Below are 26,263 nucleotides of genomic sequence, written 5' to 3'. Positions count from 1 at the left end.
TAAGCCGCTGGGCCGGGCGCTGTCCGCGGTGCTGAAGGAGGCGCGGCCGCCCACCTCCCCCGACTGCGCCTGCAGCCCTCGGCTTCTCCTATCCGCGCTCCCCCACATCCCGTCGCCTGCCGCCCCACCTTCCCAGGTCCCCGGGCCCTCCGCCCGCCCCACCCCCCACCCGTCCCTGGGGAGCAGCCTTGGGCAGCTCCGCCCTGAGCTCCAGTCCTGCCCTGAGGCCGAGGATTCGCCCCAAGCGGGTGCTCCACCTTACAGTTCCTGCTCTTTCCCGCTTGCGGCCTCCGGGAAGCATCGTCCAGGCCGCCGGCCCTCAGAGCTCCATCGGCCTCCAGTCCAGGCTCCTGCTGAGGCTCTGGTCCCAGGTACTGCCCTGTTCAACGGTTGCTTCTGGCCTGAGGAACTTTCTGTACTCACGACCTCCCCAGCATGCAATGCCCCTAGGTCTCAGGCCGCAGCCACCTCCCACCCCACCCCCCGCCCCGGAGCAGCCTGAGGAAGGGCGCCCCCAATAGAAACTACTCAGAAGGACCCAAGGGCAGAGAGCGCCAAGACACCCCAGTGACAAGGGTTACCAGATGGCACACTTACATTGGCACCAGCACCACACACACCCGGGCTGGGGTGCAGCCGACACACATCCACTGGTCACTCAGTGCCCTGTCCGATTGGCACACCAGGGGGCTGCCCATACCCTCGGGGCGGGGTGGATGGGTGGAGGCGCTGTCCGCGGTGCTGAAGGAGGCGCGGCCGCCCACCTTCCCCGACTGAGCCTGCTGCCCAACTGGAAAGGTGAATTCACAGACACTTTACTCCCCCAAGCTACACTGACCACTGGAGACCTCTCCACCACAAAACAAGGTATGGGGAGGCGGTAGAAAGAATCAAAATAGTTCAGCATCGGGGGCAGTAAGCAGGTGCAGGGGCAAAGCTGAGGGGAGGGGGCAACCGTGCTGCTGGGCACTCTGGTCTGGGGGTCCTCAGGTTCCCTGAAACTGGCGCCCGCGGTACCTGTGAGCAGTATTCCCAGGCATCTCAGTTGCCATCCCCTCCTTCTTCCCCTTCGCGAGAGGGGGGCTGTGGTCCCGCACTCCCTCGGTCCAGCTTGGCCCTGAGAAGATCAACTAACTATTGGGGACTTCCTGTCTTTCACCTTCTGCCTGTCCCGGGGCTGTCTTCCAAAGAGTCTCTGATTCAATACTGGACATTGTGAAATTTCAGAGGTCCAGTCCATACACCCTTGCCAGACACGCCATCACTGGTAGAGCAAGTTTTACTTCAAAACAATTACAATTTTTTCAAATATCGGATTTATTTTTAAAATGTGCACATTAGAGTTTACTTAAATACAAAATGTTTATTTTTCTTGCAGGTAAGAAATTTCAGTGACATTTCCATGTCAATTAGCTTCTTTTTCATCAAAATCCTTCCATTAAAAATAAATATACATTTAAATTACTGAACTGTCATATTTATTAGTCTCAATACTTACAACTTTAGAAAATGGAACTTAACCCTTGCCTTAAGGGAGCGTCCAGCTCTGAGCAGCAACGGGACACAGTGCCGCGGCCACCCTGGCCTGCCGCCCCTCAGCCTGCAATATTGTCAGAACCCTGAACGCCAATGTCGCCCTTCACTGGGTTCTGTCAAGTACACAAGACCGTCCACTCACAGCATCATCCCAGTTCCCGCTGCTGAAAAAACGTACTTAGGGGAGAAAACGGCATTTGGCGCAAACCAAAGGCAGTTTAATTAATGGTTCTGAGTATATTCCTTTGGGCTGTGTGTACACTGGCCCAGTTTTCAAGTTGAAAAGAAACAACAGGTGTCTTCAGTAACCCAGGCACGCAGCTCAGCCATGAAGACAAGCCCGTGGCTTTTAAAACACAAAGGCTTCCAGGGATTAAAAAGTGTCAAACAGAAGAAAGCTCTCGGCAGAGAAGTGGAGCGTTCCCTGCCCAGAGGCCTCCAGGTCACACCTCCCACTGAAGGGGACCACAAAGCTGAAGGCAGTTGCCTGAGGAGTCAGCCACCCCTCCTCCCCAGACTGTCGGGCGGCCGGGGTGCTCACTGAACACAGTGACCGGCGCGCGGGACAGGCATGGTGGGGGACACCGCGACACCCACCGAAGTCACACACTCACACTCACAGCAGACGCTCCCTGCTGTGGTTGTTCCTGTTTCGTTTACATTTCAGAGGCAAATTTACTGCTGAGCTTTTTGGGTTTTACAAATAATGTGTTAAAACCATTCAATATTAGACAATTAAATCATCAAAGCCTGGGAGCCTGTGGTGAAACAGCTCCAGGAAAATGAAGCTTGGCCAAGACCACAGCCTGCCCCGCTGCGGGCCACCATCTCCCTCCCACTGAGCGCAGGGCTCTCCCAGGGACTTGTATGTGCTGGGGGATGACCACACAGGATGAGGGTGCCTCTGGAGACCCCACAGAGCACCCTCTGCCACGGGGGGGCTTAGCGCTCCAGGTCTGTGCGGTGGACAGACTAGGACCCCCTTACAGCCTCATGTCACCAGGCTGAGGAACAAAGACAGCGCCTCTGAAGGGCCCGCCTCCCCTCCACACCCCCGACACTCGGAGCTTCCCTTCCCTGGTCCTGAGCTGCCTCGGAGCCCCAGAGACCACCAGCAGCTGAGAGGCGCAAACGTAGGGAATCGCTGAGAGCCCGGCTTCACGGAGCCGCAGAGGGCGGCAGGCGGCAGGCCCCGGCGGCAGGGGGAAGGGTGTGGGTTTTTCTCCCGACTCCCAGAGCGAGGCCCTGCAGTCAAGGAGCTTGAGGTGAGAGCGGGCCGAAAGTCCTGTTCCTGGGGCTTGGCCACCCACTTCTGTTTTGAGACCCAGAATAATGAAAACAGAGTCTTTTTGCTCTAGGATCTGTAGGGGACACATCTGGGCCACGCAGGTGGGGAGTGGAAGGACCCCTTGAGGGGCCGCCAGGTCCAGAGTGTGGACGACGTCCCTGATCTGAAGAGCAAAGTGGCAGCTCCGCTGGAGGCAGCTCTGCAGTCTAGCCATGTCCTACACGGACGGATGGTGGTGCTTGACTTTCCACCGCTTGGAGCGCACGCGGAAGAAGAAGTACATGACCATGAGGAAGAGGGATGAGGCCACATAGAGCACCACGCAGAGGCTCATGTCCAGGCTGGAGAAGCCCATCCCCAGGAAGGCTGCAGCCGCCTCGGCGCCCCGGCGGCCCTCGCCCCCGGCCCGGCTCCCGAGCGGCAGGTCCAGGCCCGACTGCGACCTCTCGGACAGGCGAGGCCGGGGGGGCAGCAGGCTGGGCGGACGCAGGCTCTCGGCTCCGTGGTCTGCGGGGGGCTGCTCTGGGGGAGCCTGGCTGCCCTCATGCTTCTCGCCCGGGGCCGGGGCGCCTTCGCTGGGGTCCCCCAGGTCCGCGGAGTACGTGTCCACGAGGTTGTCCCTGCCGTAGTGCCGCTTCAGGAAGAGCAGCACCTGGTCCTCGTTCCAGGTCCCCAGGCCCTTGATTTCCTCGTGGCAGGCTGGGCAGAGGTCTGGGCTGGGCCACGGCACCTTTGGGAACTTGGGGTCCTCACTTGGATGCCCTGGAGGAGGAGGAGGCGGGCCGAGGTGAAGAGACCTTCCAGCCGCCTGCCCCGCACCCCGGAGGCCGCCCCGCCGCCCACCACCCTGTCCCTCCCACCCTGCCCTGCACAGCCGCCGGCTTCCCTGAACCACTCACCGCACAGGAAGTGTCCCCACGTGGGCACCTTCACTCCCCTGGCTAGACCCTGTCCCAAACACCAGAAGTGGCTGGGCGAGTCCCTGGCTCAGCGCCCTTGACCTTGGCCCGTGCCAAGGTGCGGCCCTCCCTTCCCGAAGGTACCCTCTGGGTACAAAGACCTCCAAGAGGACCCTCTCCTACACCTTCCCTCCGGCTCCCTCGCTCCCTCGTTCCGCACACGCGTGGGCAGAGCGCGGCCGGGGCCGTCAGCCATTGTTTGGGGGCGAGACCTGGAAGCAGAGCCGGGCAGCCCCGGCACGCACAGCTGCACTTCTGAGGGGCCGGTTCCCTTCCACTCGCAATGCAGCGACGGCCGCGGACCCCGGGGCTCCCACAGGCCCGGGGGACAGCAAGTGTGGCCCCAGGGGCTCCTAGGACTCCCTGACCTGACCGGGCATGCCTTGCCACCCTGAAGTCCTGCTGGAAGCACACGTCAAGGAGCCACTTCGTTAGAGGGGCGCTCGGGGCAGGCTGCGCTGGGCAGGGGCCACAGGGCATGTGGCCTCATGGCCCTGGCGCTCCCCTTTGGGGTCTGGAAACACACAGCCTGAGATGGAGAGGAGCTGCTAGGGTGCGTCCCACAGAACCATACAGACCTCAACCCAGAGGCGGGACGGAGGGGCCAGGGGACACACGGAGGCACAGGAGCGGCCCCATCTCAGGCCCCCTTCCTGCAGCATTGCACATGGCACACGGTGCCCGCTCAGGGCAGCCTGGCTGGGGTCTCGCCGGCTGCTCCAGGGCTGAGGGCTGCCACGACGGGGTCACCACGAGGCCCCTGTGAGGGCGGGGCCGGGGGTGGGCAGCAGCTGGGGCAGGAGGGCCCTGACGCCCTGGACATGGAGCCGTCAGAACCAGGGCTGCGGCGGACGGGCCTCCACCTGCAGCCGCGGGCAAGGCATGACTCCCATGTGACTGGACCCGCAGCTCTCAGCACAACGTCCAGAAAAACCAATTTTCTTTAGTGCTTTAGTTGTAATATGTTTTTATAATACAGTGGATTAAATAAAAACCAACAGTTTGATGGCATTTTCTATTCATCTCTATTAAGACTTATTTCTCAGTGGATTATGTTTAAGCCTAATTTTAATCTGCCAGTGATTTAGAACAGTTTGAGTTACTTAACTCTGAGAAAATACATGCGCCCCAGTTTTTCTTCAAACAAAACCACTCTGAGGGGTCTGGTCTAAGATCTGAGGGCAGGTTTTAGTGGCACTAGAATCCCTTGTTGATAGTGAGCTGTGTTCCAAGTCTTCCACCGAACCGTTGTGCTTACTCGGGGGCCTAGCGGGCTCCCCCGGGCAAGGGCACGTCCACAGCCACACAGCTGGGAGCCCTGAAGCGCGAGAGCGTCTGGGACGCCGGGATAGGAGCTGGGGATGGCTGTGGCCTGCCAGCCACCGGCAAGGTCACTAGGAAACTGGTCCACACAGACGGCCCAGCCATGGGCCCCATGGGTAGGCAGCCCTGCGCGCAGGGTGGCGCTCAGGCACGCCCCCGCCGCCCACTCAGGCCCCACGCAGGCTCGGCCACCCAGTGGCTTGTGCTCACCTGCCAAGCGGCTGTTGACCAGGTTATGCTTCTTCCAAAGCCAGAGAATCGCTTGGTCCGGGGTTTTCACGGAATCTATTGATTCTTTAGCCATTTCCTCAAAATGCTCGCCACATTCCTTGCACCCGAAGAAGACGTGGACGTACCTCCTGACAGTCTGCAGCACAGCCTGCGGGTCATCTTCGAGACCTGTGGAGGGACCAAGGCACCTGACGGTGGCCACCAGCACTGCAGGGTCTGTGGGGCCGTCGGAGAAGCCAGGACGAGTGAGTGCCTGATGCGGGCCATGGGCCAGCCCCCAGGGAGAAATCAGCTCCTTCCCAGGTGCCCATGGCCACCAGATGCTGGCTGCTCACCCCCTTGACACTGCACCAAACGTGTGCACACCTTGGGCAGGCGGCTGCCTGTGTCCAGCTGCTGGACCTGCTCCAAGGCCCACGCTGGTCCCCAGGGAACGAGCCAGAGGCCTGGAGCGGCTAGGTCCACCAAGACCCCCAGCCCCAAGACCAGCCCAGAGGCCAGCGTCTACGTCCCATGTGCCATCTCTCCTGCCCTATAAGCAGCACCAAAGGCTGGGCCGGGCCGTGGTGGCTACTCATTCGAAATCTCCGTTTGTTTTGCTTTGAAATCCTTGCTACAAGCAAGCGTGGATATGGCCTCAGGAAGTGCCTCCAGGCGTGACTCCAGCCCCGGTCTTTGTGGCCAGTCTTTCCTGGATGGGTCAGCAGCGGTGGGGCTCCAGGCGGCAGGCCTCCAGGCAGCGGGCCGGTGTAGACCTGCCCTCTTTCAGACAGCCTGAGCCTCTCGGTGTGAGGAAACCCTCTTATCTACCTGCCACACAGACGGTGTCCACCAGTGTGCCAACAGACCCTAATGGGACACGGTGCCCGTGTAAAGGCCCTGGGGATGGGGGACACCCGATCTGAAGAAAGCAACCCCCCAACATCAGGATGCCGCAGGCACTGAGATGAATGGACGAGCCCTGAGGAGCCCCCGGGGGGCAGCCACAGGGAGGGACCAGAGTCCTGTCCAGACAGCTAATGCAGGGGATTGAGTGTGCGCACAAGAGGCCCGTGAGATTAGACAGATTAGAGGCCAGCATTAGAAGAAAGGCAGCAAAATAGCCGGGGGGGCAGTGGTGGGGGAAGACGCGGCCACGGAGACTGAATCCGTCTTAACAGCAGGCCTTCAGGAGCCCTCTCTCCCCACGGCCGGCAGGGGCTGGGGAGCCAGCCTGCTGGGAGAGGCCTCAGGGGCATCGGCGTGGCGGGTCCTGCACATCCCTCAGAGAAGGTCCCAAGCAGCACGTGGCCACCGCCTGGCGCCATGTTCCCATGGGCAGCGGGGGCGCCCTGCGCAAGGCTACCCGCGTGGGCTAAGGACTCGCTGTGGCCGGGCTGCGCTCCCAGCCACGGGCCCTGGGCCGACATCTGCCGCGCCTGGCGGGTAATCCTCCCCGCTTCGTCCCCGCCGAACCTCTGCACACTCGGGCCGCCCTAATCTTTAAAGTGGACAAGAACCATAAACCCTACCTGGGGCGGATTAGAGGCGCGGCAGGCTTTTTAGTCGATGGGGTTTAAGCGTGCAATAAGGAGAGGAAAAACCTTCCAAGACATAATCCGGGTCTCAGTCTGACCCAATTCTTTCAGCGTGAGACAGACTCCTCGGATACCGCTTCCATTTACACCGACCGAGGGGACGGACGCCCGAGGTCTCGGGCTGTGCGCCTGCGCCCTGGCCACCCGTAGGCCATGGGTGTTGGCCCCGCGGTGTCTGCAGAGCGTCCTGGCTGCTGGCCTCCCTCTTGGTCACCACCTCCGTGTCCTCTGCGGAGCGTTCCCTGTTAGCACGAGGTCCGGGCAGTGGAGGCTCCAGGGCCCCGGCCGGGGCCCGCCTGCAGTACTAAGCCTCTGAGCTCACCTGCTGTTTGGAGCCCCAGCTTCCCCCTGAACGCACCCAACACGTTCTTCTGTGTGATTCTCAAGAGAAGCCGTGGTTTAAAGCACCTCCCCACCACCAGCCCCGGGGAGTAGACATCCAACACCCCCTGGGCCAGGAGGGGCAGGGATGCCTTAAGAGCCCGTGGGCCCCCTTGCTGTGCCCTGACAGGTGGGCCGTGTTCCCCCATCCCCCCAGCCTGGGCAGGAGGAGACGTGTCTGAGCCACAGGCTGTGGCAGAAGTGACACCCAGGCCCAGAAGCCCCTCCTCAGCCCCCGGGGGAGCTGCACTGCCTGAGGGCCCAGCTTCCGAGCCTAGAGCACTCAGCTCCCACCCGCTCAGCGAGCCCACAGGTGAGCCTGTCCCAAGAGCTGAGCCCCAGAACCTGGAGCGAAAACCTTGTGCTGGTCTCAAGCCATAGCATTTGGGGTCTGTCTGTTACACAGCAAAAGGTAACTCTAAAATAATTTTACAATTTTACTGGAAAGAATATCGAACCGTGTGGGTCCAAAGACTCCACTCTGACTCAATACAGATGTCAGTGAACCTACTGATTAAAGAACAAAACCACAAGATAAGCAGATATCCCCAAGGCTGCCAGGGCCCTAGGTCAACTGTGGCACACACACTACACGGTCCAGAGAGGATCCAAATATCCAGCAGGGTTTTAGCGATCTGAAGGACACAGCGTGGCCCCACTTCCTGCCGCCCTGTGCATCACCCCCGCCCCTTGTGGGCCTGGGAGTTTCCTTCTAATGAACCAACATGGCAGAAGTGATGGACAGGCCAATAAGGGCTTCTGGACAGCCACTGCCCATGGGCAGGCTGCATGGCGAGGGACAGCTACCACCCACACAGGGCACGAGCGTGGGGAGGGCATCCAGCCCTCCATCGTCCCCGCCAGGCCTGGCTGGTACTCTGCCCTCAGGCTCGGGGGGACTGAGGCCGAAGACCCTGGCCAGGGAGCGCCTGCCCAGAGACGCTGTGGCGCACGGAGTGTGCACTGCTTCAGGCGACTGGTTATAAATAAGACACCACGTACCTCCCCAAACGGGTCTCACACTCCTTAAGGTGAAAAAAAAAAAGAGGTGCCGACACCGAGAGGCATTCCTGGCCAGTGCCCTCCCAGCCCTGAGATGCACGGCCCGTGGGTCAGCCAGGCCCTGGCCTCCAGGGCAGAGGGATGGGCCACATGTGGGTTCTTCCCGAGTTGGGGCAGGGGCTGAGCAGGGCTCCTGAAAAGACACACGCCTCCACCCTCCTCGGCACAGACCCGGGCACCCAAAGGCCCGTCGCCCTCTGCAGGCAGCACGGCGCTCATGCAGGTGGCCCGGGGCAGGGGGGCTGCTCACCTGTGCCATCCAGGGCCTTCGGGTGGGTCCCGGCTCCAACAGTCAGAGTGTGGAACAGTTTCCAGAGAGAACATGAGTAGCCCCTCAGCTCCGGTCGGCTTCCTTGACATCCAACCCACTTTATGTGATTAGTGAGAAATATCCCAGAAATCTGGGCGGAGAGGGGTATGGAGAGAAGGAGGGAAGGACAGATACTGAATTGTTAAAATTAACAATAGCTGGTGACCTTCCTGTCTCAACTGCGTGGTTTCACAGGGAGTATCTGTTTGAAAACTTTATCAACTACGAATACGGTTAAATCTAGGAACAAACGAGAGAAAAAGTCTCTATTTTACTAACAGAGTTCTCAGAACACGGAGCTGTGGCCCATCCTTTGGGAGAAGGGAAGTGTCCACCTGGGCCGTGATGAACCAGCACGAGGAAGCATGCAGGACACCCGCCACTGCTTCGGGTTAGAATTAGTTGTAATGACATTTACAGAGGACTGATTAGAATAATAAAGGAATTCAATCGTCAGACAATTCTCAGCCAGGACAAACAGGATCTTCACTTCACGGGCAGAGAGCTGATGGGCCTGAGCCTGTAACAGCCCAGAAGTGCGGGCTGCAAACGGCCCCTCAGGCGACACACAGGGCCCCAGGCCCTGCTCTCAGCCACCTTCTGGTCACTCAGCCTGGGGCCCGTGGAGGGGAGGCCAGGCCAGACACTGGCACCTGTCAGGCAGCCAGACCAGACCCCAGGGAGCCCACACCCTGGGCCTGTGGCTGCAGAGGCCAGGCAGCTCAACCAGGGCGTCCATGCTGGACATGTTGTCTTTATTTACTCCTTTTTCAGATGTGAGATCTAGGTGAGTTTACCAAAAATTAAAAAAGAAACCCTAGTGCTACCTCCCTGCGGAAACCCCTCATTGTCTCAGCCAGCTGACCCAGACCCTGTCCTAGGGAGCGACGGGAGGTCGTCATGGAAACCAGGACGGCAGACCAGGGACGGGGGCGGCGAGGGGCCCCCTGGCAGACCTCCCTCTGCAAAGGGGCTGCCTCACCCGCATCTTGTTGTTGACCAGGTCAAGCACGGCATCGTAGGGGATCCTGTCCAGTGGAAGGCTGGCCAGCCACTCCTGCAGCATCTCCAGCAGCTTCTTGACCGGCGGTCGTCCAGGGAACAACTGGGCAGGAAGGACCACGCTCAGGGACTGTTCAGGGAGCACCCCCCACGGCAAGCATGGCCTCCCGGGGGCCGAGACCAGGCCTGCCCTGACCCGACCCATCCGGCTGCCCGAGAACCGGGTGGGAGGTCTCTCCAGAACACAGACGAGGCGGCCTGGGGGGCTGCACCTTCCCTTTCCTCCAGCCCACTGCTGCCCTCACGCCCGACAACAGGCCCACGGCCACCCAGGGGCCTCATTCGTCACACTGCCAAGGGCTCCGGGGGCCTCTCCGAAGTCACTGTCCACTCGCTCAGTCCGCGTGCCTCAGTGTAACTTACACCCATCCACTGCTCTCCTCACTCCCCGCCACCACCAGCCATCCCCCCGCCCCCCACTGGCTCTGCCCGCAGACTGAAGAGGTGTGTACACTCGAGGCTCCCGTGCAAACAAGTGCCACCCGCTGCTCAGCTGCACATGGACACTCAGGCCGTGCTGGCGGCACCACGGCACCAGGGAAGCCTCGAGCAAGGAGCCCACGGCTGTCCTGTGAGGACCTTCGCTTAGATGCTGCCAATTACACGTGCAAAGTAAGGGCTGACGCCACCCGAACGACAGTGCTGAGACCAAACGGCCGAGCCAACACGACACGTCTTCCAGTCCGCGAAGTCTGGGTTTCCCTCCATCAGTTATAGAGCATCACTATCAACTGACCAGCACTTCAAGTTTAAGTGAACTTCAGGAAAGTTGTTAAGAATAAGCTGTGCTGATCTTATAGGCCGTGCGTGCCCTCCAGCCTGACACCAGAAAAGACGAGGCCAAAGAACTCATGTGCAGAGTGAGACCCCATCTTGATGCGCTAACCGCTGGGCAGCCAGGGGCATTTTCTCAAAGGAACGAGAATGGTGCGAGAGCTCTGACCTCTGAGGTCATGGTCGGGGGAGCACCATCTCGGCAGTTTCCATTTATTCACTTGCGACACACCATGCAGCTTTCTATTCCCTTAAGCATTAGTTCTAGCTCTCTGATTTTCTAAACGATCTGACTAAGTAAACTCTGACCAGCCAAAGTATTGATGATGAGCTACTGTGTCAGCGGCGTTTCCCAGGTGGCGCTACTGGTCAAGAGCCCAACTGCCGATGCAGGCGGCGTAAGAGACTCAGGTTTGATCCCTGGGTGGGGAAGATCCCCTGGAGGAGGAAATGGTGACCCGCTCCAGTATCTTGCCTGGAGAACCCCATGGGCAGAGGGGCCTGGTGGGCTGCGGTCCAGGGGGTCCCAGAGCCGGACGCGGCTCAGTGCACGGCCATGCACGTATCAGGGCTGCACACTTGGCAGCAGGAATCATTTCAAAGTCAGTCTCCTGGCAATAATAACCAGAAACTCAGATCCTGTCAGACCACGTCAGAGGCTAGAGAGAGTGGCCTCTGGAAGCAGATTCCTCCCGAGGCAGCGCAGGATCAAAGGCGACCAACAGGTGGGCACAGCCCAAGGGCCTGGGCTCTCTCTCAGGTCGGAGAGCAGAGGGCCACAGCAGGGCTGCCGGGCCAGCGCGACAGGGTGCAGATCCACCCCAGGGGGCAGGGACCCCCGACTGCCTGAAACTCTGCCCACAGACCGCGGGCCCGGACTCTTAGCTCGGGAGCTGAGTTCTCAGCAGGAAATGGATGCTGCCCGACAGCTCCTCACCTCCAGACCTGAGCAAGCACAAAGCCACCCCTTGCCCCACCTACTACTAATGGTGGGCAGGCCAACCTGGCCCACGCCCAGGGCCCACCCAACGCACCGGCCACAGGCGTCTCCTCCCTGTAAGCCCGCCACCCTCCATCTCCACCGACCCCCAGATACACAGGCCTCCCGCCCACGCCCTGCTCCCCACATGCTCCCTTCTCATCCTGCTGTCTGCCACCCACTCACAACTGGCCTGGCTTGTGCCCCCTTTAGACGGCACCGAGCCCCGCTCCTGCACAATTCCCCCCTCTCTGCTCCACACGCCCCCACCCGGCGCTGTCTCCAGCACCCCACACGGGGACTCCACCTGAGCAGGGATTTCTGTCCCTGCCACGTACGTCCCCAGGCAGGCCTGGCTCCCCGCGGCCAGGGGGCCCCCGCCCCAGGTCAGATGCCCATGCACCTTGGCCAGGACAGTGACGAAGTCCTTGAGAGTCTTCAGCTCGGCGCCGGCCAAGGACCTGTGTGCAGCAAGCTCCACTCTCAGGAGGTGGTGCAGCCCCGACTCCAGGTCAGCCGTGTACAGCTTTGACCTGGGAGCGAACACCACCAGGTCAGGGGAACCCACCTCTCTCTCTAGAAACCCCCTGTTCCTGAGCCTGACCCCACCCAGAGGAATGCCCCCAGGACACCCCACCAGCAGACAACGGGGAGAATCCCCAAGAGGCCAGCAGGTGGGTAGTGGGCTTCTGAATGAGCCACCCAGAGGAGCCCTGGGCCCGGACCCCCACCCACGGCCGCTCCCGCGGCTTCCTAGGGAAGAACACTCACCTGTCAAAGTCCCTCCAGACCACGGCTTCTGAGCTCTCCTCTCTGCTGGGTCTCCCAGGCAGGGAACTTGGTTTCTTCCTCACTCCCGGCAGTGACCTCAGGTAAGAGGAGAAAAAGGACCGGAGAGGCTTCCCACTACAAGAAGGGGTCAGGTGTGGGTTCAAGCAGGCTCCAGGGTCTGGCCCATTGGGAGGCGTCTCAGCAAGAGGGTCAGAGCAGCCCCCCACCCCCCAAGTGAAGTGGTCTGCTCAGACCAGTCAGTCTCTGAGCATTTACTGCAGGTATTTGAGGCAGGGGGGCGGGCAGAATGGTGACAAAGCCTGGGCCTCGAGGAGCTGGCCCCCAACCTGAGAACATAAGACAAATCCAGAAACAGCATGGCCTACAGGTGTAAAAAGCACTAGGATTCATTTCTGTTTGGCGGGGAGGTTAGGATGGCCCGGAGAGTTGGTGTGAGCACCCGCCGGGGTCAATTCTGTCCAAACTTGTGGTTTTTGACCTCACACCCTCTGCCTGCAGGCTGCCAGCTCCACTCGGGGCATCTGGGGTCCGGCAGTGAGGGGCTCCCAAGTACTGTGGTGCAGGCCCTCTGCTGTGGGTGGGGACAGGGGTGGGGTCACTGGAGGACTCCACCCTCCCGAGGTGGCTCAGGGGTCACCTAAAGGGTCCAGAGCCTGTTTTCATTCCCAAAAAGAAGGTGCAGCAACTATCGCTAAAAACATCATCTTTTCATGCTGAGGTTACAGAGACACTTTCAATGTAAAACGAGCGTTTTCCCTTGAAACGAGATGGCAGTGTATTCAGGGGTGTATTCTGGGGAGGTCTGCTGAGCTGGGTGGCCAGCTCTGCGAGCCCAGGGGCTCAAGCACGACCCCAGATACCTCCTTGCTTACCCTGAATTCCATTGTTTTTTAGAAAATATCAGACAGCCAAGGAACCACACGTGCCTGAGGCTCCTGGGTAGGGTGCCCTCGGTGTCCCAGTAAACTTCTCGGCAGGGGAGGCCCTGTCCACATGTGGTGACTCACCAAGTGCTCCATGGATGCAGGCGGGGCTGGCCCTGGCCACTGGCTGTGGCGGGGGCCCGGCAGGCAGCTCAGGTTCCAGGAGGCACCCTTCTCTCACCCATGATGCCCTCCCAGCCTCAACTCAACTTGCCTCCTTTCCAGCCGAGCTTGTCTCACGATGCACGGGCCCCACTGCAGAGGCCAGCGGCATCCTGCTCCTTCTGTGGGTCTCACAAGGCGAGCGCCACATGTGCGGCCAGAGCTGGTCCCCCCGCTTTCTATTCTGGAGACCAGGTGGTGAGCTCCCCCCAGACCAGCGAGTGCCCACGCGGTGCGGGAGGGCAGCAGACGCTACTTACACAGTGACTGGTCCGTGCGACCCGTTTGGGTAGATCAGGTAGCAGGAGGGAAGGGAGGGCACGCCGAGCTTCTGCACGAAGGCTGCGTCGGAACCCAGAGCCCGCCTCACCTCGATGCTCTCGTAGGGAATCAGGTCCAAGATCACCTGGGTGACGAGATGACACGTCATCTTCTTGGTGGGTGGTGGGGTCCACAGGAAACACTGCGCGGATGAGCGTGCTTTCTCACAGAAACTAACAACAGCCTCTCAGTGCAGCTCTTCCCTAAGGCCGACCACCACTGACACCCCTGTTGTGTTGCACATTCAGGCCCCCGGGGCTGCAAGGGCAGGAACAGCAGCAGCTGTGCAGACCCTCAGAGGGATCGGAGCTGTGCTCCCCACATCCCCTCCAAAGCCTACCCCGTCAGACGGGGCCGGCCACCCCTAGCTGAGTGGGGGCCACGCCGCAGCCTCCCCTCTACCCACAGGGCTTGCTTTGGGAGGCTGACAGCACCCCTTCCCAGTCAGCCAGCTGAAGGGCACTGGATTTGGCATCAAGTTGGGAGTCCAGAATACAGCAGAGAGTCTGGACCATAGCGCCTACGAGACACAGGACACCCTCAGGGACGCCGTGTGTCCTGGGGACCACGTCCGCCGAAAGCCCACCTGGCCGCCCAGGGGAGGCGGTGGCACGCAGGAGCTGGTTCAGTCTCCCCTGGGAGGCAGCCCCCCACCCTGTCCCAACCGTCTTCTCTGTAAACGAGTCTTCTCTGGTGAGTCTGCTGAATGACACACAGGCAATTCCGAGAATTAATGAGCACAGAACACACGCCCCAAGAGCTGAGGCGGAAGTGGCTACTGTCACGGGAGTCTGACCGCAGCGCCGACACGGGAGGGGCGCAGACGGTACCTCGCGGCCGACGTAGGAGCTGTCGTCTTCCAGCAGCACAGCCACGTACCGGTCGCCTCGCTTGTCAAGGAGCGAAAGGACGTCACTGGGCCTTTTAAGAAGAGCAGAGCCTTTTAGTGCCTTCAAGGCCATCGCACACCAGTGCCCACATCACTCAATGCAAGTCTCTACTCTACAAAATTAAATTCAACTTGAAATGTGCCGCCTTTTCCACAGAAGCACGCACCTAATGGGGTCCAAGGACGGGCAGGCGGGGGGCCGGGTGCTGTCCGTGTGGTTCTGCAGGAAGTTGATCATGGTCCGCCTCACTGTCTGCAGTTCTCGGTCGGGCCCTGCGGGGAGGCGCCCGTCACAGGCGAGTCGGCCGTGGCGAGTGACCACTCCACCCCAGGGGCCCCAGGGCGCGAGGCACACACGGCGGAGTCACTCGCAGACCACCTTACGGCGACCAGCGTGGAAACTGCTGAGCTCCAGAGCCCCTGGTGTGGAGCCAGGCCACAGGCATGCGTCCATCCACAGCAAGTTCAGAGGCAGGCCGAACAACTGACCTCATCTGTGGGCTCCGGGGCGGGGGCGGCCACTCACAAAAGTTCATTGGGATGCCCTTGTGGTGCGTGCGCTTTTCCAAACTTTTGTTTGCAGAAAAGTTTACTTAAAAAAAACTTAACCACCGTATTTGCCAAAAGCAAACATTCTTGCTGAAACTGTGGCTGTTTAACCCTTCTGGGAAAGAAAGGACCGACAGCATCAAGGCGAACTTGCCGAGGGAGGGGAGGGCAGGCCCGCCCAGGCCCTATTCGCGCTGTGATGGACGCACGAGTCTAGGAGAGTAAAAGATGACGAGTGTGTCCTTACCTTTAAAATTTTCTCCAGTTGTAAAGTCCTTTGTAAACGCTTTAAAATACTAAGAGGAAAAAACCCAACAACAACAAGTAAGAAGCAGCCTTGCCCAGCGCCTGTGTAAACGTCTAATCTTAAAGCAATAAAGTGGCCATCATGTCTGAAAGCTTCAGTCTAACTGCTCCAGGAACCTCATGCTGACTGATGATGGAACCACGCTCCTATGGGCCTCTGCGCAAGGCAGTGCTTCTTCCAGACTCACGCGGGCTGCTCAGTACCAACCAGACCCGGGCACACACGGGTTCTGCCCCGATGGGGCTGGGACCCCAACGGGACCCCCGCGGTTGGCACTGCCCCCACAGGCTCGCAGTGTGCCAGTGCACAGACTCCTGGGAGGAAGACAGGCTCTGCGACAGGAGTCTTCCAGCAGAGGATGAGCATTTTACGTGAACTTTAAAAACCTTCTTAATTGAAAGACTCAGTGAAGACAATGGAGAAAGTGATGGCTGGGGTGATGACACCCCCCCTCACAGCTGGACAAAGGGACATGATGAAGACACACAGGGCTTGCACGCCAGCCCAGAGAACACAGGTGGGACAGCGGGAGACGGGCCGAGGACTGAACAGAGGCCACGCCCTGGCCCCCACCCAGCATTGCACACCAGGGCTGGGCCCCTGCAGTCACCGAGCTGCCAGGACATGGGGACATGGGTCCCAGCCACACCTAGCGTGTGGGGGTCCCAGTAGCATCCTGTTAGCTGAGGGGGGGCCCCCGCACACGCAGCACAGCGCCCTGTGGGGAAAGCCAAGACACAACAGGCAAACCCAACAGGAAGGCGCTGAGGGGACCCAAGCCTGGACCCGAGCTCCAGGGTAGGGGGCCTCAGGGGGCAGTGCCCTGCCACGGACGGACACATGAGGTCACCAGGTCAGCACGGACGGGAGAAGCAGCTAGCACTGTGCACACAGGGCGGAGGTTCAGGGCTGAGAGGGCGGGGGCCCCCAGAGCTTCCCAGAGGCCACCTCCAAAGGCACGGCTTCCCTCCTCTGAGGCGCTCCAGCGAGGCGAGGGGCCACACACACAGGCACGTGCACACACACACACACAGATACACGCACACACTCGTGCACAGGCACACGCACAACACTGCACACACAGGCCCACACAGACACGCGCACACACTCATGCACACGCACACTCTGCACACACAGGCCCACACAGGCGCGCGCGCGCGCGCACACACACACACACACACACCTGGGTGCACTGCTCAGGTTCCAGTCGCCCCCTAGCGGGAGAGATGGGGACAGGCTTGTCTGCAGGGCGCCCCCGGCTACAGCCAGCAGGCACCCAGACCCCCCTCCCCCCGGGCAGGGCGCCTGCGGCCCCGCCTCACTCGGGCACGCGCTCTCAGGGCAGCGCCAGCTGCTCCCGTGCCTACAGGCCTTGCTGAGTGTGAGCAGGCGCAGTACGCACAGTCCTAGTGTGACCCTGCAATCCAACGGGGTACAACGAGAGGTGACCCCTGCACACAGAAGCCCCTGAGCTGGGAGACGCCTGCCCCAAGCCCCCAGGCCGTGCGAGGGGCAGGCGGCGCTCACCCGGAAGGTGGGGTAGAAGTGGATGTCGTAGGCCCGGCACACCTCCTGGTTCTTCTCCTCCGCACAGTCCAGCGCGGCGACGCGGATGGCGGCCGCCCAGTCTGAAAAGCAGGAGCGAGACTGTCAGTGGGGCCCCGTCCTGTTGAGGACCAGGGCAGCTGAGCCCTGGAGACCCCAAGGCGTGGCTCACACGGGCGAGGGCAAGGACGGGGGCTCGCGTTCAGTCGCCACCTTCAGAGGAAGGGTCTCCCCAGCACCCCCAGGTGAGGGTCTCTCTTTGGAAGGCCTGCTCCCTTCTCCGGGACAGTAAGAGTCCCAAGCCTTCGCTGGCTGCCCAGCCGGCTCGGGGAAGCCTGCAGGGGAAGCAGGAGGGCTGGGGGCCGGGCGCACACACGGGGGCAGAGCAGGGCCCGAGCAGAAAGGGCCCAAGGGGACGGGCCGGCCCGAGCCCCGCTCACCGCCTGCTGCGGTCAGGTGACTTCTGAGGGGGAACCTGCGACTGTCCGCCCCCGAGCTGTGGTGAGTTCTGACAGACACCACCAGTCTAAAGCAGTCACCTGGCTACAAGTCATGGCAAACGAGTTTTCTCTGAGTGCTGCTTAAGCCTAAGACTTCAGAGGTTACAGTAAAGACAGGCCAGAAGGAGAGGCACCAGCCTCACTAAGTACTACACAGACACCAAGGCTTGTATACATCTGCAACTCGTAACTGCTTTTGTTCCACCCAATATTACACTTATGCTTAAAAATACGTGCCTTCTTCCTCTGCAGTTGTAAAAAGTATTTACTGATGCTAACACAGAGCAAAAGATCAAGTGAAAAACACAGAAAACACACAGCTCCATCTTTTACAATCAATGACAGAACAGCGCTCCACTTAAGTGGCCACAGTGAAGCTGGTTCATCCTAAAGGCGTTTGAAAGGATGGAAAAAATCACAGAGCCCTCTTGAATCACAGGTCACGTCTTTCTGGAATCTCAAATTACAAGGAACTAAGGAAGAACAGTTGACACTCTCGTCCCATCAGTGAGGTCAGAGAGCAGATGCAGGCAGGACACATGGCCAGGGGTCGCCGCGCCCCACCCAGCGGCCGACTGTGAGCAGGGAGCCCCGTCCTCTCCACTCAGCGGCCTGTCCATCCTGCCAGAGCGTCTCACTTCTGCAACCTCCTCCCAGCTCACAAACGCAGGGATTCAAGGCTTACTGAGAATTTCCATGACAAGCTTTTGCTCCATCTTAAAAAAAAATAAAGACAGTGCTCCAGGACCAGAGAGAAGAGACGGAACAGGGCGCCAGGAGCTGACACTAGGCGCGCGTGGAGCCGGGCCCAGACAGAGGGACGAGGAGGAGGCTCAGAGCCGCCCACCGGGAGCCGTCTTCACAGTGGGGCTTGGCCCCGCGGTTTTGTTTTCAGGTTTTCCTAACAAGCACGCGCTACTCATGAAATGTGGGGACATGGAGCCTTGGGGTACCTGTGGGGAGCGTGTGTTCCACGTCTGTGCACCATGGGACCCGGGTCCTGCTCCATTTGTACCTCCCTGGGCTCCAGGGGCAGAAGGCCACAGACAGCGCCCAGCGGGGCTACCAGGCACACTGGCTGCAGGGAGAGGAGGCCTCAGGCCCGGGCACAGCCCTCCTGACTCCAGAGGGGCACTGGCTTCACCTGGGCCCTGGTTCAACAGCCCCCAACCGCGAAGGAGCACCGCAGGCTCCAGGGGCTAGCCCCACCGTCCCAGGCTCGGCCTGCAGGCCTGCACGGGGGCGATCACAACCTCCAAACTGCCCCTGGGGGCCTGGCCCCCACCCCAGCCCCCTAGCCAGAGTCTCCCCACGGCCAGCAGGTGACACCGTCCCCTCATGACACGCCCCACTCTGAGCACAGGACAGACCCCTCGGGTGGACACTCCACTGGCCTGTGCTCAGCTGCCTTCCTCTTCAAGGTCATGAGGCCACCCCAGCCAGGCGCCCCTCCTGAAACGCAACCGACCCCCATGCCCAGCCTTCCTCCTGGAATGAGGAGGGGAGGGACACCCCAGCTCCGGGAACCGCCGGGTCCTGGCCACAGATGCCCTGGGCAGAGCAGCAGAGACGGGGAGACGCTTGGTACCAGCTTTGCTTTTCCAGCCTCCAAGCTCCAAGTACCCCAGGCACCCAGCAGATGGGCCCTGCCCTTCGAAATAGGGCACACCTGCCAGTGGCTTCAAGAGGAAAGGCCTTGGCTTTCCCCAGGTTTTTAACCACTTGCTTATTCCCAGGGTAACAGTGAAAAGTTGAGGTGTTTCCTGAAATAGCAGCAGTGCCCCAGCATCAGTCCGACTGCGCTGAAATGCTGTTTCAGAAAAACTTACGCTGGACTGATCTTTCCTGGGATATCTCTAGTAAATGAAACACTTCGTAAATTTACAAGTGTGAGGGTTCCCTGCACCGAGTCCTTCCTAAGTCAGCATCAGGGTGTAATTTTCCAAAAGCCAAGAGCATGACTCATCACTACAGAAGGAGGAGTCACACATGCCTTCAACCTGCTTACTGACAGACCCGGCTTGGGTGAGAGGTCCGAGCCCACAGCCAGCAGGACCAGCCCTCCAGGACAGAGCTGGCCGACGCCGAAGGGCAAGAAGCCCTCAGGTTCCCTTTCCCGCTGGACAGAAGCGATCTGCACCGCTCCCCAGTGAGGTCTGCGGGTTCACTGCAGCCTGGGTCTGAGCCCTTAACTAATGGTCATGAAGCAAAAGTCAAACACAGGCACCGCCCTGGGGACTCAGCCTGGGGAGCCTGGGGAGCAGGCCCATGTGATACTGAGAGGACATGAGTCCCACCTTGGCTCAAGTTTCAAATGTGTCCCAACAGGAGGATGCAGAAGAAATCGAGCCCCTGGCAGTGACCGGCCAGGGGCAGTCATGCAGTGCCGTGGAGAGCAATGCGACTGTGAGGCGAGGGGCAGGCTGCCGCGCCCCCGGAACCCAGACGGCGTGGGGTCAGCCTGGCCCTGGCCACCAGCCCCAGGGCGCAAGCCAGCCGGAGGGCCGTCCCTCCTGCTCACAAGTTGACAACAGCTTCTGAACGGCTGACGGCCCTGGAGAGCCAGTGCCCCCACACCCCTCAGAGCCCGTCCGCCCCGCCCCCGGAAGCAAGATGGGGTGCTTCCCCTCCCCCCAAGCACCCCCACTGGCCAGCGAGTCTCTGGGCCTCAGTTCTGCAGGGAGCAGCCGGGGATGCTCCACGGAGAGACCAGACCGAGGGGCCTCCGCTGGAAGCTGCCCCTGCAGCTTGTGTGGCCATCGGGGCCGGGCCCTCTGGACGCGGCACCTGCTGGCCCTCCGGGTGGCAGGCCCCTCGCTCAGTGGCCCTGCTGGGCGCCAGCCCCAGCGTCCTGCTCACCTTCCTAGGACCTGCCCCCACGTCCACCTGTTCACACTGCTGGCACTCCTGCGCCTTGTCCGTCCTCTCCTCTGAAGGACAGGGTCCACACGGACAGGGAACACACAGAGTGTTCCGAGACGTACACAGGTCACCGCATGCCGGCGGGGACAGGACAGCTCCTACCGGGCCGAGGACTCTGGGGTCTGCACGTGCACCTCATCGAGGCGGCAGCCCGGGGCAGGGCCCGGTGCCCAGCCTGCTGACGCCTCACGTGGCCCTTGTCCACCTTTCAAAGAGGCCGCCTGTGCGGCGCAGGAAGGAGGCAGATGAAGGAGATTTCAGTGACGTGGGCACTAACAGCCACCGCAGGCATCCCGGCAGATGGGCGGCTTTCACGGCAGCACAAAGGGAGCCGGTCTGTTTTATCAGGGAGAATGCAAACCGTTTCAAAGGGTGAGCTTCAGGGTCTGCGGTCATTCAGCTGGTGTCCTCCCCTCCTCCTGCCTCTCCCACCTGTCGGGACTCCACACACAAAGGAGGGAAGCGCCCTCAACTGAATGCAAATCGCCTGCTTTCAGGACTAGGCCCGCGCCAGCCACCCCCAGCTGCCAGCCAGGCGCGGGGCCTCCACAGGGAGCGGTGGTGAGCCCCGGGCTGCTCCTCACTTCCGCTCACAAGCCCATCTATTTTTAGGATCACAGGCTTAAAAAAAAAATTCCCATGAAATAACTAAGCATGTCTACACAGCGAACTACAATTTATCTCGTTTCCTTGTCAAGTAACTATATTATTTATCCTCACAGGATTAAACTTCCCACCATTGCTTGGCAAGTTCTAATAGAGCGTCTATACAAGTCACACATGGTAAAGCATCCATCACTTGAAGAAAACGGCTACAGTTCAGATTAATTAACCCCTCGGGTTTCAGAGAATCCCGCCCCTCGCTTCCTTGCAGCCTCCTGGTCCTCTCAGCCTCGAGAGCCAGGGCGGTCAGGGTGACGCGGCCACGCCTGCTCCCACGCTGGGCCGCTGGGGGGCGCTCTGGCCCCCATGAGGCCCCTCCAGGCCGAGCGAAGGGCCTTTCAGGCAAGCTCCAAGTTCAGGACGCACAGGCCTGGGCAGAGAGGAAGCGCGTGCTAAGGGGCGCGCCTTCTGCACCAGTCCCCAGAGCAGCCTGGAGGAGCGCTCTGGCTCAGCCTCCGGGGGCAGAGGGCCGCGACGGGCTCAGGGCGGTTTCATCCCTGCGCTTGCACGCAGGTGTGCGTAAGCTAGCACTGTCTGTGTTCCCACAGGTGCTGCGGCACGCTCACAGGTGCTGCGGCACGCTCACAGGTGCTGCGGCACGCTCACTGGTGCTGCGGCACGCTCACTGTGGACAGCACCTGTGGGAATGCTGGCCGGCTCTGTGGGCTGGGGCGGGGGCGCGTGGGCGGGAACCGCTCTGCGATCAGGGTCCCGCGGACACCCGTGAAGCCAGCGATATTCGGCAGCAGGGCTCCTCCGCTCAGTGTCCCAAGCGGCACGCGGCGGCGCTGTCCCTCTGGGTCTGGCTGCAGTGAAGCCTGGGTCTCACAGACAAGTCTCAGTGCGGGGCGCCCCCATGTGGGGGACGTGCCCCCACCCACCTGCCTCTCCAGGGTCCAGGTGGGGTCCTGCTCCATCAGCACCCCACCCCCTTCAGCCCCCCCGCTTCTCCCAGAGGACAGGGAGCGGCCGTGGGAACCATCAGCTGGTCTAGTTCACACGCATGAAGCCTGCAGCCACGTGGATGAGACCAGCTGGTGACTGAGGTGGGTGGGAGGCAAGAGGGGGCCTGGCCAGCCCTGGCACGCACAGCCCTCCACTCGACAGCGCGGCCACACAGGTGCTGTGCGGTGGTGCTGCCTGTCAGGTCCCGCTTTCCTCTGCGTCTCTCATCAAGAATTCTGGGGGCGGGCTTCCCTGGTGGCTCAGTGGTAAAGAATGTGCCTGCCTGGAGACACGGGTTTGACCCCTGATCCAGGAAGATCTCACGGGCCGTGGAGCAGCTCAGCCCATGCTCAACTACCGAGCCTACGCTCCAGAGCCAGCGCTGTGCAAAGAGAGAAGCCACCGCGGTCAGAAGCCCAGGGTCAACCGGAGAAAAGGCTGCACAGCAGCAAAGACGCAGCGCGGCCGGAAGCAATGGCCAGATAAAACTACACTTTAGAAAGAACGACCTTGTTCTAAAAAACATCCTGGGGACAATGACAGAACACCTTCCCTGTACCCCCCCAAGATGAGGCAGAGGAGACACGGGCTGGAACAGACGCCCAGGACCCGGCGGCCCCGACGGGCACTGTGGGCCTTGAGGAAGTCTCCGTGGCCATCGTGGAGGCACCTCTGGGTGGGCAGCTGCCCACCCTCACCAGGTGTCTCAGTTCTCACCTCAAAAGGAGGCGCAGAGGCTGAGCTAACATCACAGCTCTAGGCAAAAGGATTTTCAGGAGCACAGTAGGGTTTTGTTCTGTGAAGGACTTAGAAGTGACAGGCCTAAGCCAGATCTACATAAACACTGGGAGGACATCTGGCTGCACCCACAGTAACTCTTTTGTTTGTTAAGCCACCTTCATAGAAGGAAAAACAATTATTTTCAAAATCTTAAAAATGTCAGCAAAAAGCTCAAGTTCAATCCAAATCTTTTAGGAAAACAAAGGTGCCCCAACGCTGTGTACAGTGAGGCCCCGCCAAGGGGACCTGCAGACCCCTGCCCACTCTGAGCAAGTGGAGGAGGCCACTCAGGAGGCGCTGGGGCAGGGTCGGGGGGGCGGCGGGCAGCAGGCTCTCCTCCAGCTCAGTGACCAGCCCCAACCGTCAGCAATCTCAAGTCAGGGAGCGGGGGCTGTACTGTAACCAGCCACCTTCTAGAAGCCATGCTGCTGTTGAGACTGGGGGTGGAGGGTAGACTAGCTGAGTGGGCTGGACGCAGTGTTTCAAGATGGGTGGGAAGAGGCATCTGACGGGCCCAGGCCCAGGTCTGCGTGCCCCAGGGGGCTCACTGAACCCCCCTATTCACCAAAGACTGGCTGGGCCTGAGCAGTGAGAGTGGGAGCAGTGACTGCGCTCAGACTGGACAGTGTGGGCGTGGGCACCCTCGCCCCGTGGGACGGCCCCTGGCAGAGGCAAGGCGCTGTGCGGAGGGGCTGCACTAGCCTCCTCAGCGAGGGTGCGGGCAGTTCTCAGCACGCTCCTCCAGGACTTCACAGAGACGAGGCACGGGAAGGACCCTGGGTCAGTCAGGTGGGAGCCCAGGATCCGAGTAGCAGGTTCCTCTAGCGGAGCATTCTCGTGTGCAGACAGCCACGGCGGGGGGGGGGGGGGGGGGCGGGGGGGGGCGGGGGGGGGCATCCCTGCACCCCTTCGAGCCTCAGGCCCTCTCCTGCAGGTGCCTGGCACGGTCAGTGGCCCCAAGAGAGGAATCCTCCACCTCTGGGGCTTATGCTGACAGGAGGCCAGGCCTCACGCCCAGAGCTTCTGCTCCCGCTGCCCAGGCTAGGCCCCCAAGGTCCCCAGGTTAGCTCTCTCTGGGGACCTGACGTGGGACATCGCCTAGCGCCCAGGCTCTGCCTCCAGTCAGAGCTGGTGCTCAGGGAGCCCCCGGCAGTCCAGCTCTCAGGACCCCCGTCCTCCCCCCGTCTTTGGAGCCACAGCTGTCTTTCACTCTCAGTCACACCTCCTTTTGTCTCAGGCCTGCTCTTCCTGCCTTCACTCGCAGAATGCCCAACTCGGCATGTGTGCTAAGTTGCTTCAGTTGTGTCTGACTCTGCGACCCTAGGGACCATAGCCCTCCAGGCTCCCCTGTCCATGGGATTCTCCAGGCAAGAATACTGGAGTGGGCTGTCATGCCCTCTTTCAGGGGATCTTCCCCACTCAGGGACTGAACCCGCATCTCTTACACCTCCTGCACTGGCAGGCAGGTTGTTTACCACGAGTGCCACCTGGGAAGCCCCCAACTCTCTTAAGATAATCTTTAGCCAACAGTTAGGCTAATCACACCACTAGGTAATGGATTTTACTACCAGATTGGCCAAAAAGTGTGTCTGGGAACACACAGAGAAACCTGAATGAGCTTTTTTGGCAACGATAGTTTCTGTTTCAAAAATCTTTCCTTCTGCGTCGCAGGGACGATGTCCAAGGCTCCGTACATGCCGGTTGAACCATGCAATGGTTTGCAATATTCAAATCCTATTTACGACTTTTGTATTTCACACACTAAGCTGAAAAAAATCAAAATATGCACAAAACAGGTGATGACAACGTTTTGCCAGAGCAAAGAGCATTAAAATTTACATATCTGTGTTTCTGCCTCCCAATAAGAAAACTGAAAAGTCCTCTTAGTCCTCTTATTATTAAAAGTACTTGTTTGATGACAAAGCAAAGGCTTAAAGGACACCTATCATGGAGCAGACCGTCCATTTCATGAAGTCTCTGACTTCAGTTCTGACCAGCGGCGAAGGCCCAAGCAAACACTAGATCAAAGAACAGACACTTCAGAATCAAGAAGGCCCAATACCTTGAGGCAAGAGAAGCCGCTAAAGATAATCACAATCCCGTATAAAAGCCCAATTTAGACTTTTTTTTCAAGTTTCGTTATGAATCTGTCTAGATATGAGAAAATCCCAACAGGGTTGGCTGTAAAACTGCAGTTCTGGAAGAGAGCCCATTTGTTACTCTCTTGCCCTCTGAAATATATAATTAGAGGTCAGCTCAGCCTCAGCAAAGTCTTGCCAAACCCTGCTCTTGCTGGGGACAGGCCCCCACTTCAGAGCAATTCGTGTTCTCTTCTGAAGCACGGCCAGCTTGTAGCAAGGCTGCTGCAAAACCCTTAAACGGCTACAACTGTGCAGTTTAGAGCACGCCAAGAACTTAGTGGCTGATTAGCAATTTGCACCGTGATAAGAAAGTGCCAAGCGTCAATAAAGTGTGGGAACATGACCAGAAGTTTGGTGGGTGACAGATTGGTCCAAGGCTTCGTGACCACGCACAAGGAACCAACCAATGAAATGCGGGAAGGTCTTTTTCTGCTTCCACAGAGGTCTCCAGCACAGCTGGACCTCTTTGAATAGCCACTATATACGCTCAGCTCTCCAAACCAAAGGAAAAGGAAGATCGACCCACAAGGAAAGCAGCCCGGGGCAGGAACCGGGAGCCTTAAAGAACCGGGAGCTTCAAAGAACCGGGATTCCAGGCAGCCGGGTGGAGTTACTGAGAACGAGATGAACGTCAGGACACAGCTAGGATAAAGACCTGGGGCGGAGGTGGTTACTGAAGCTCTCAGAGACTCAACAAGAGGGTCTGGAGGGCTGGGACAAACGGAGAAGGCCTCTATGTCCCCAGCTGAGTGAGGGCGGCGGCGGGAGAGGGGTTCCTGTCATCCTGACTTGACAGCCGACTTCCCAGATCTCCATGGGGCGGGGGGTCCTTCGAGGGATGAACCCGGGGTGCAGGCCAGCGGCCGCCGAAGCGGGATGCCTCCAGAGGGCCAGGGGAGAGGGACCTGAGGATAGAATCCGGGGGTCGTAGGCGCCAGGCCAGCGGCGGGCCCCCGCGCCAGGCGCGCCTCACCTCTCACGTCTGCCGCCAGGGCCCGCCAGGTGGGCGCGTAGCCGATGCAGTGGCCACACCACGAGGAGTAGAACTGCACGAGCCACGCGGCCGAGCTGTTGGCGGTGGCCCCGCGCACGCTGCCGCTGTCCAGCACCCACACGGCGTCCTCGCCCGCGCGGTACAGCCGCGCCGCGCCGCCCGCGCCCGGCCCCGCCGCCGCCGCCGCCGTCAGCAGCACGAGCAGCGGGGGCAGCCGCGCCGGGGGCGGGCGCCGGGTTCGGGCCGCCGCCGCCGCCGCCGCCGCCGCCGCCGCCGGGGCTCCCAGGCTGCGCGCTGGCGACGCCGCCGTCCCGGCCGCCGCCATGTTGGGAGTGCCGCGCCGCGCCT

General features: G+C 60.4%; 1 protein-coding gene across 1 annotated transcript; it reads right to left on the bottom strand.

The window, feature by feature from the left end:
- Nucleotides 1-1,461: 1,461 nt before the first annotated feature.
- Nucleotides 1,462-26,263, bottom strand: QSOX2 (quiescin sulfhydryl oxidase 2). Its single transcript, XM_069579921.1, has 12 exons — nucleotides 25,895-26,263; nucleotides 16,953-17,053; nucleotides 15,366-15,414; nucleotides 14,737-14,842; nucleotides 14,511-14,601; nucleotides 13,620-13,765; nucleotides 12,254-12,388; nucleotides 11,886-12,015; nucleotides 9,650-9,772; nucleotides 8,608-8,758; nucleotides 5,317-5,505; nucleotides 1,462-3,586 (listed from the first exon to the last, which is right to left on the bottom strand). Exons 1-12 carry the CDS (start codon nucleotides 26,238-26,240, stop codon nucleotides 3,042-3,044), a joined length of 2,112 nt encoding a protein of 703 aa, XP_069436022.1. The 5' UTR covers nucleotides 26,241-26,263; the 3' UTR covers nucleotides 1,462-3,041.

The sequence above is a fragment of the Ovis canadensis genome, chromosome 3 (assembly GCF_042477335.2).
Source record: "Ovis canadensis isolate MfBH-ARS-UI-01 breed Bighorn chromosome 3, ARS-UI_OviCan_v2, whole genome shotgun sequence".
In the NCBI taxonomy this organism is placed as follows: Eukaryota; Metazoa; Chordata; class Mammalia; order Artiodactyla; family Bovidae; genus Ovis; species Ovis canadensis.
Note: the sequence above shows the minus strand (reverse complement) of the source record. Positions and strands in the feature narration are given on the sequence as shown.

Coding starts and splice junctions, on each gene's coding strand:
- QSOX2 (XM_069579921.1), bottom strand. CDS start 26,240: ATGGCGGCGGCCGGGACGGCGGCGTCGCCAGCGCGCAGCCTGGGAGCC. Junction 13,766..14,510: donor GCTCCTACGTCGGCCGCGAG/GTACCGTCTGCG, acceptor CTCGTCACCCAG/GTGATCTTGGACCTGATTCC. Junction 12,389..13,619: donor TCGCACGGACCAGTCACTGT/GTAAGTAGCGTC, acceptor CCCTTCTTGTAG/TGGGAAGCCTCTCCGGTCCT.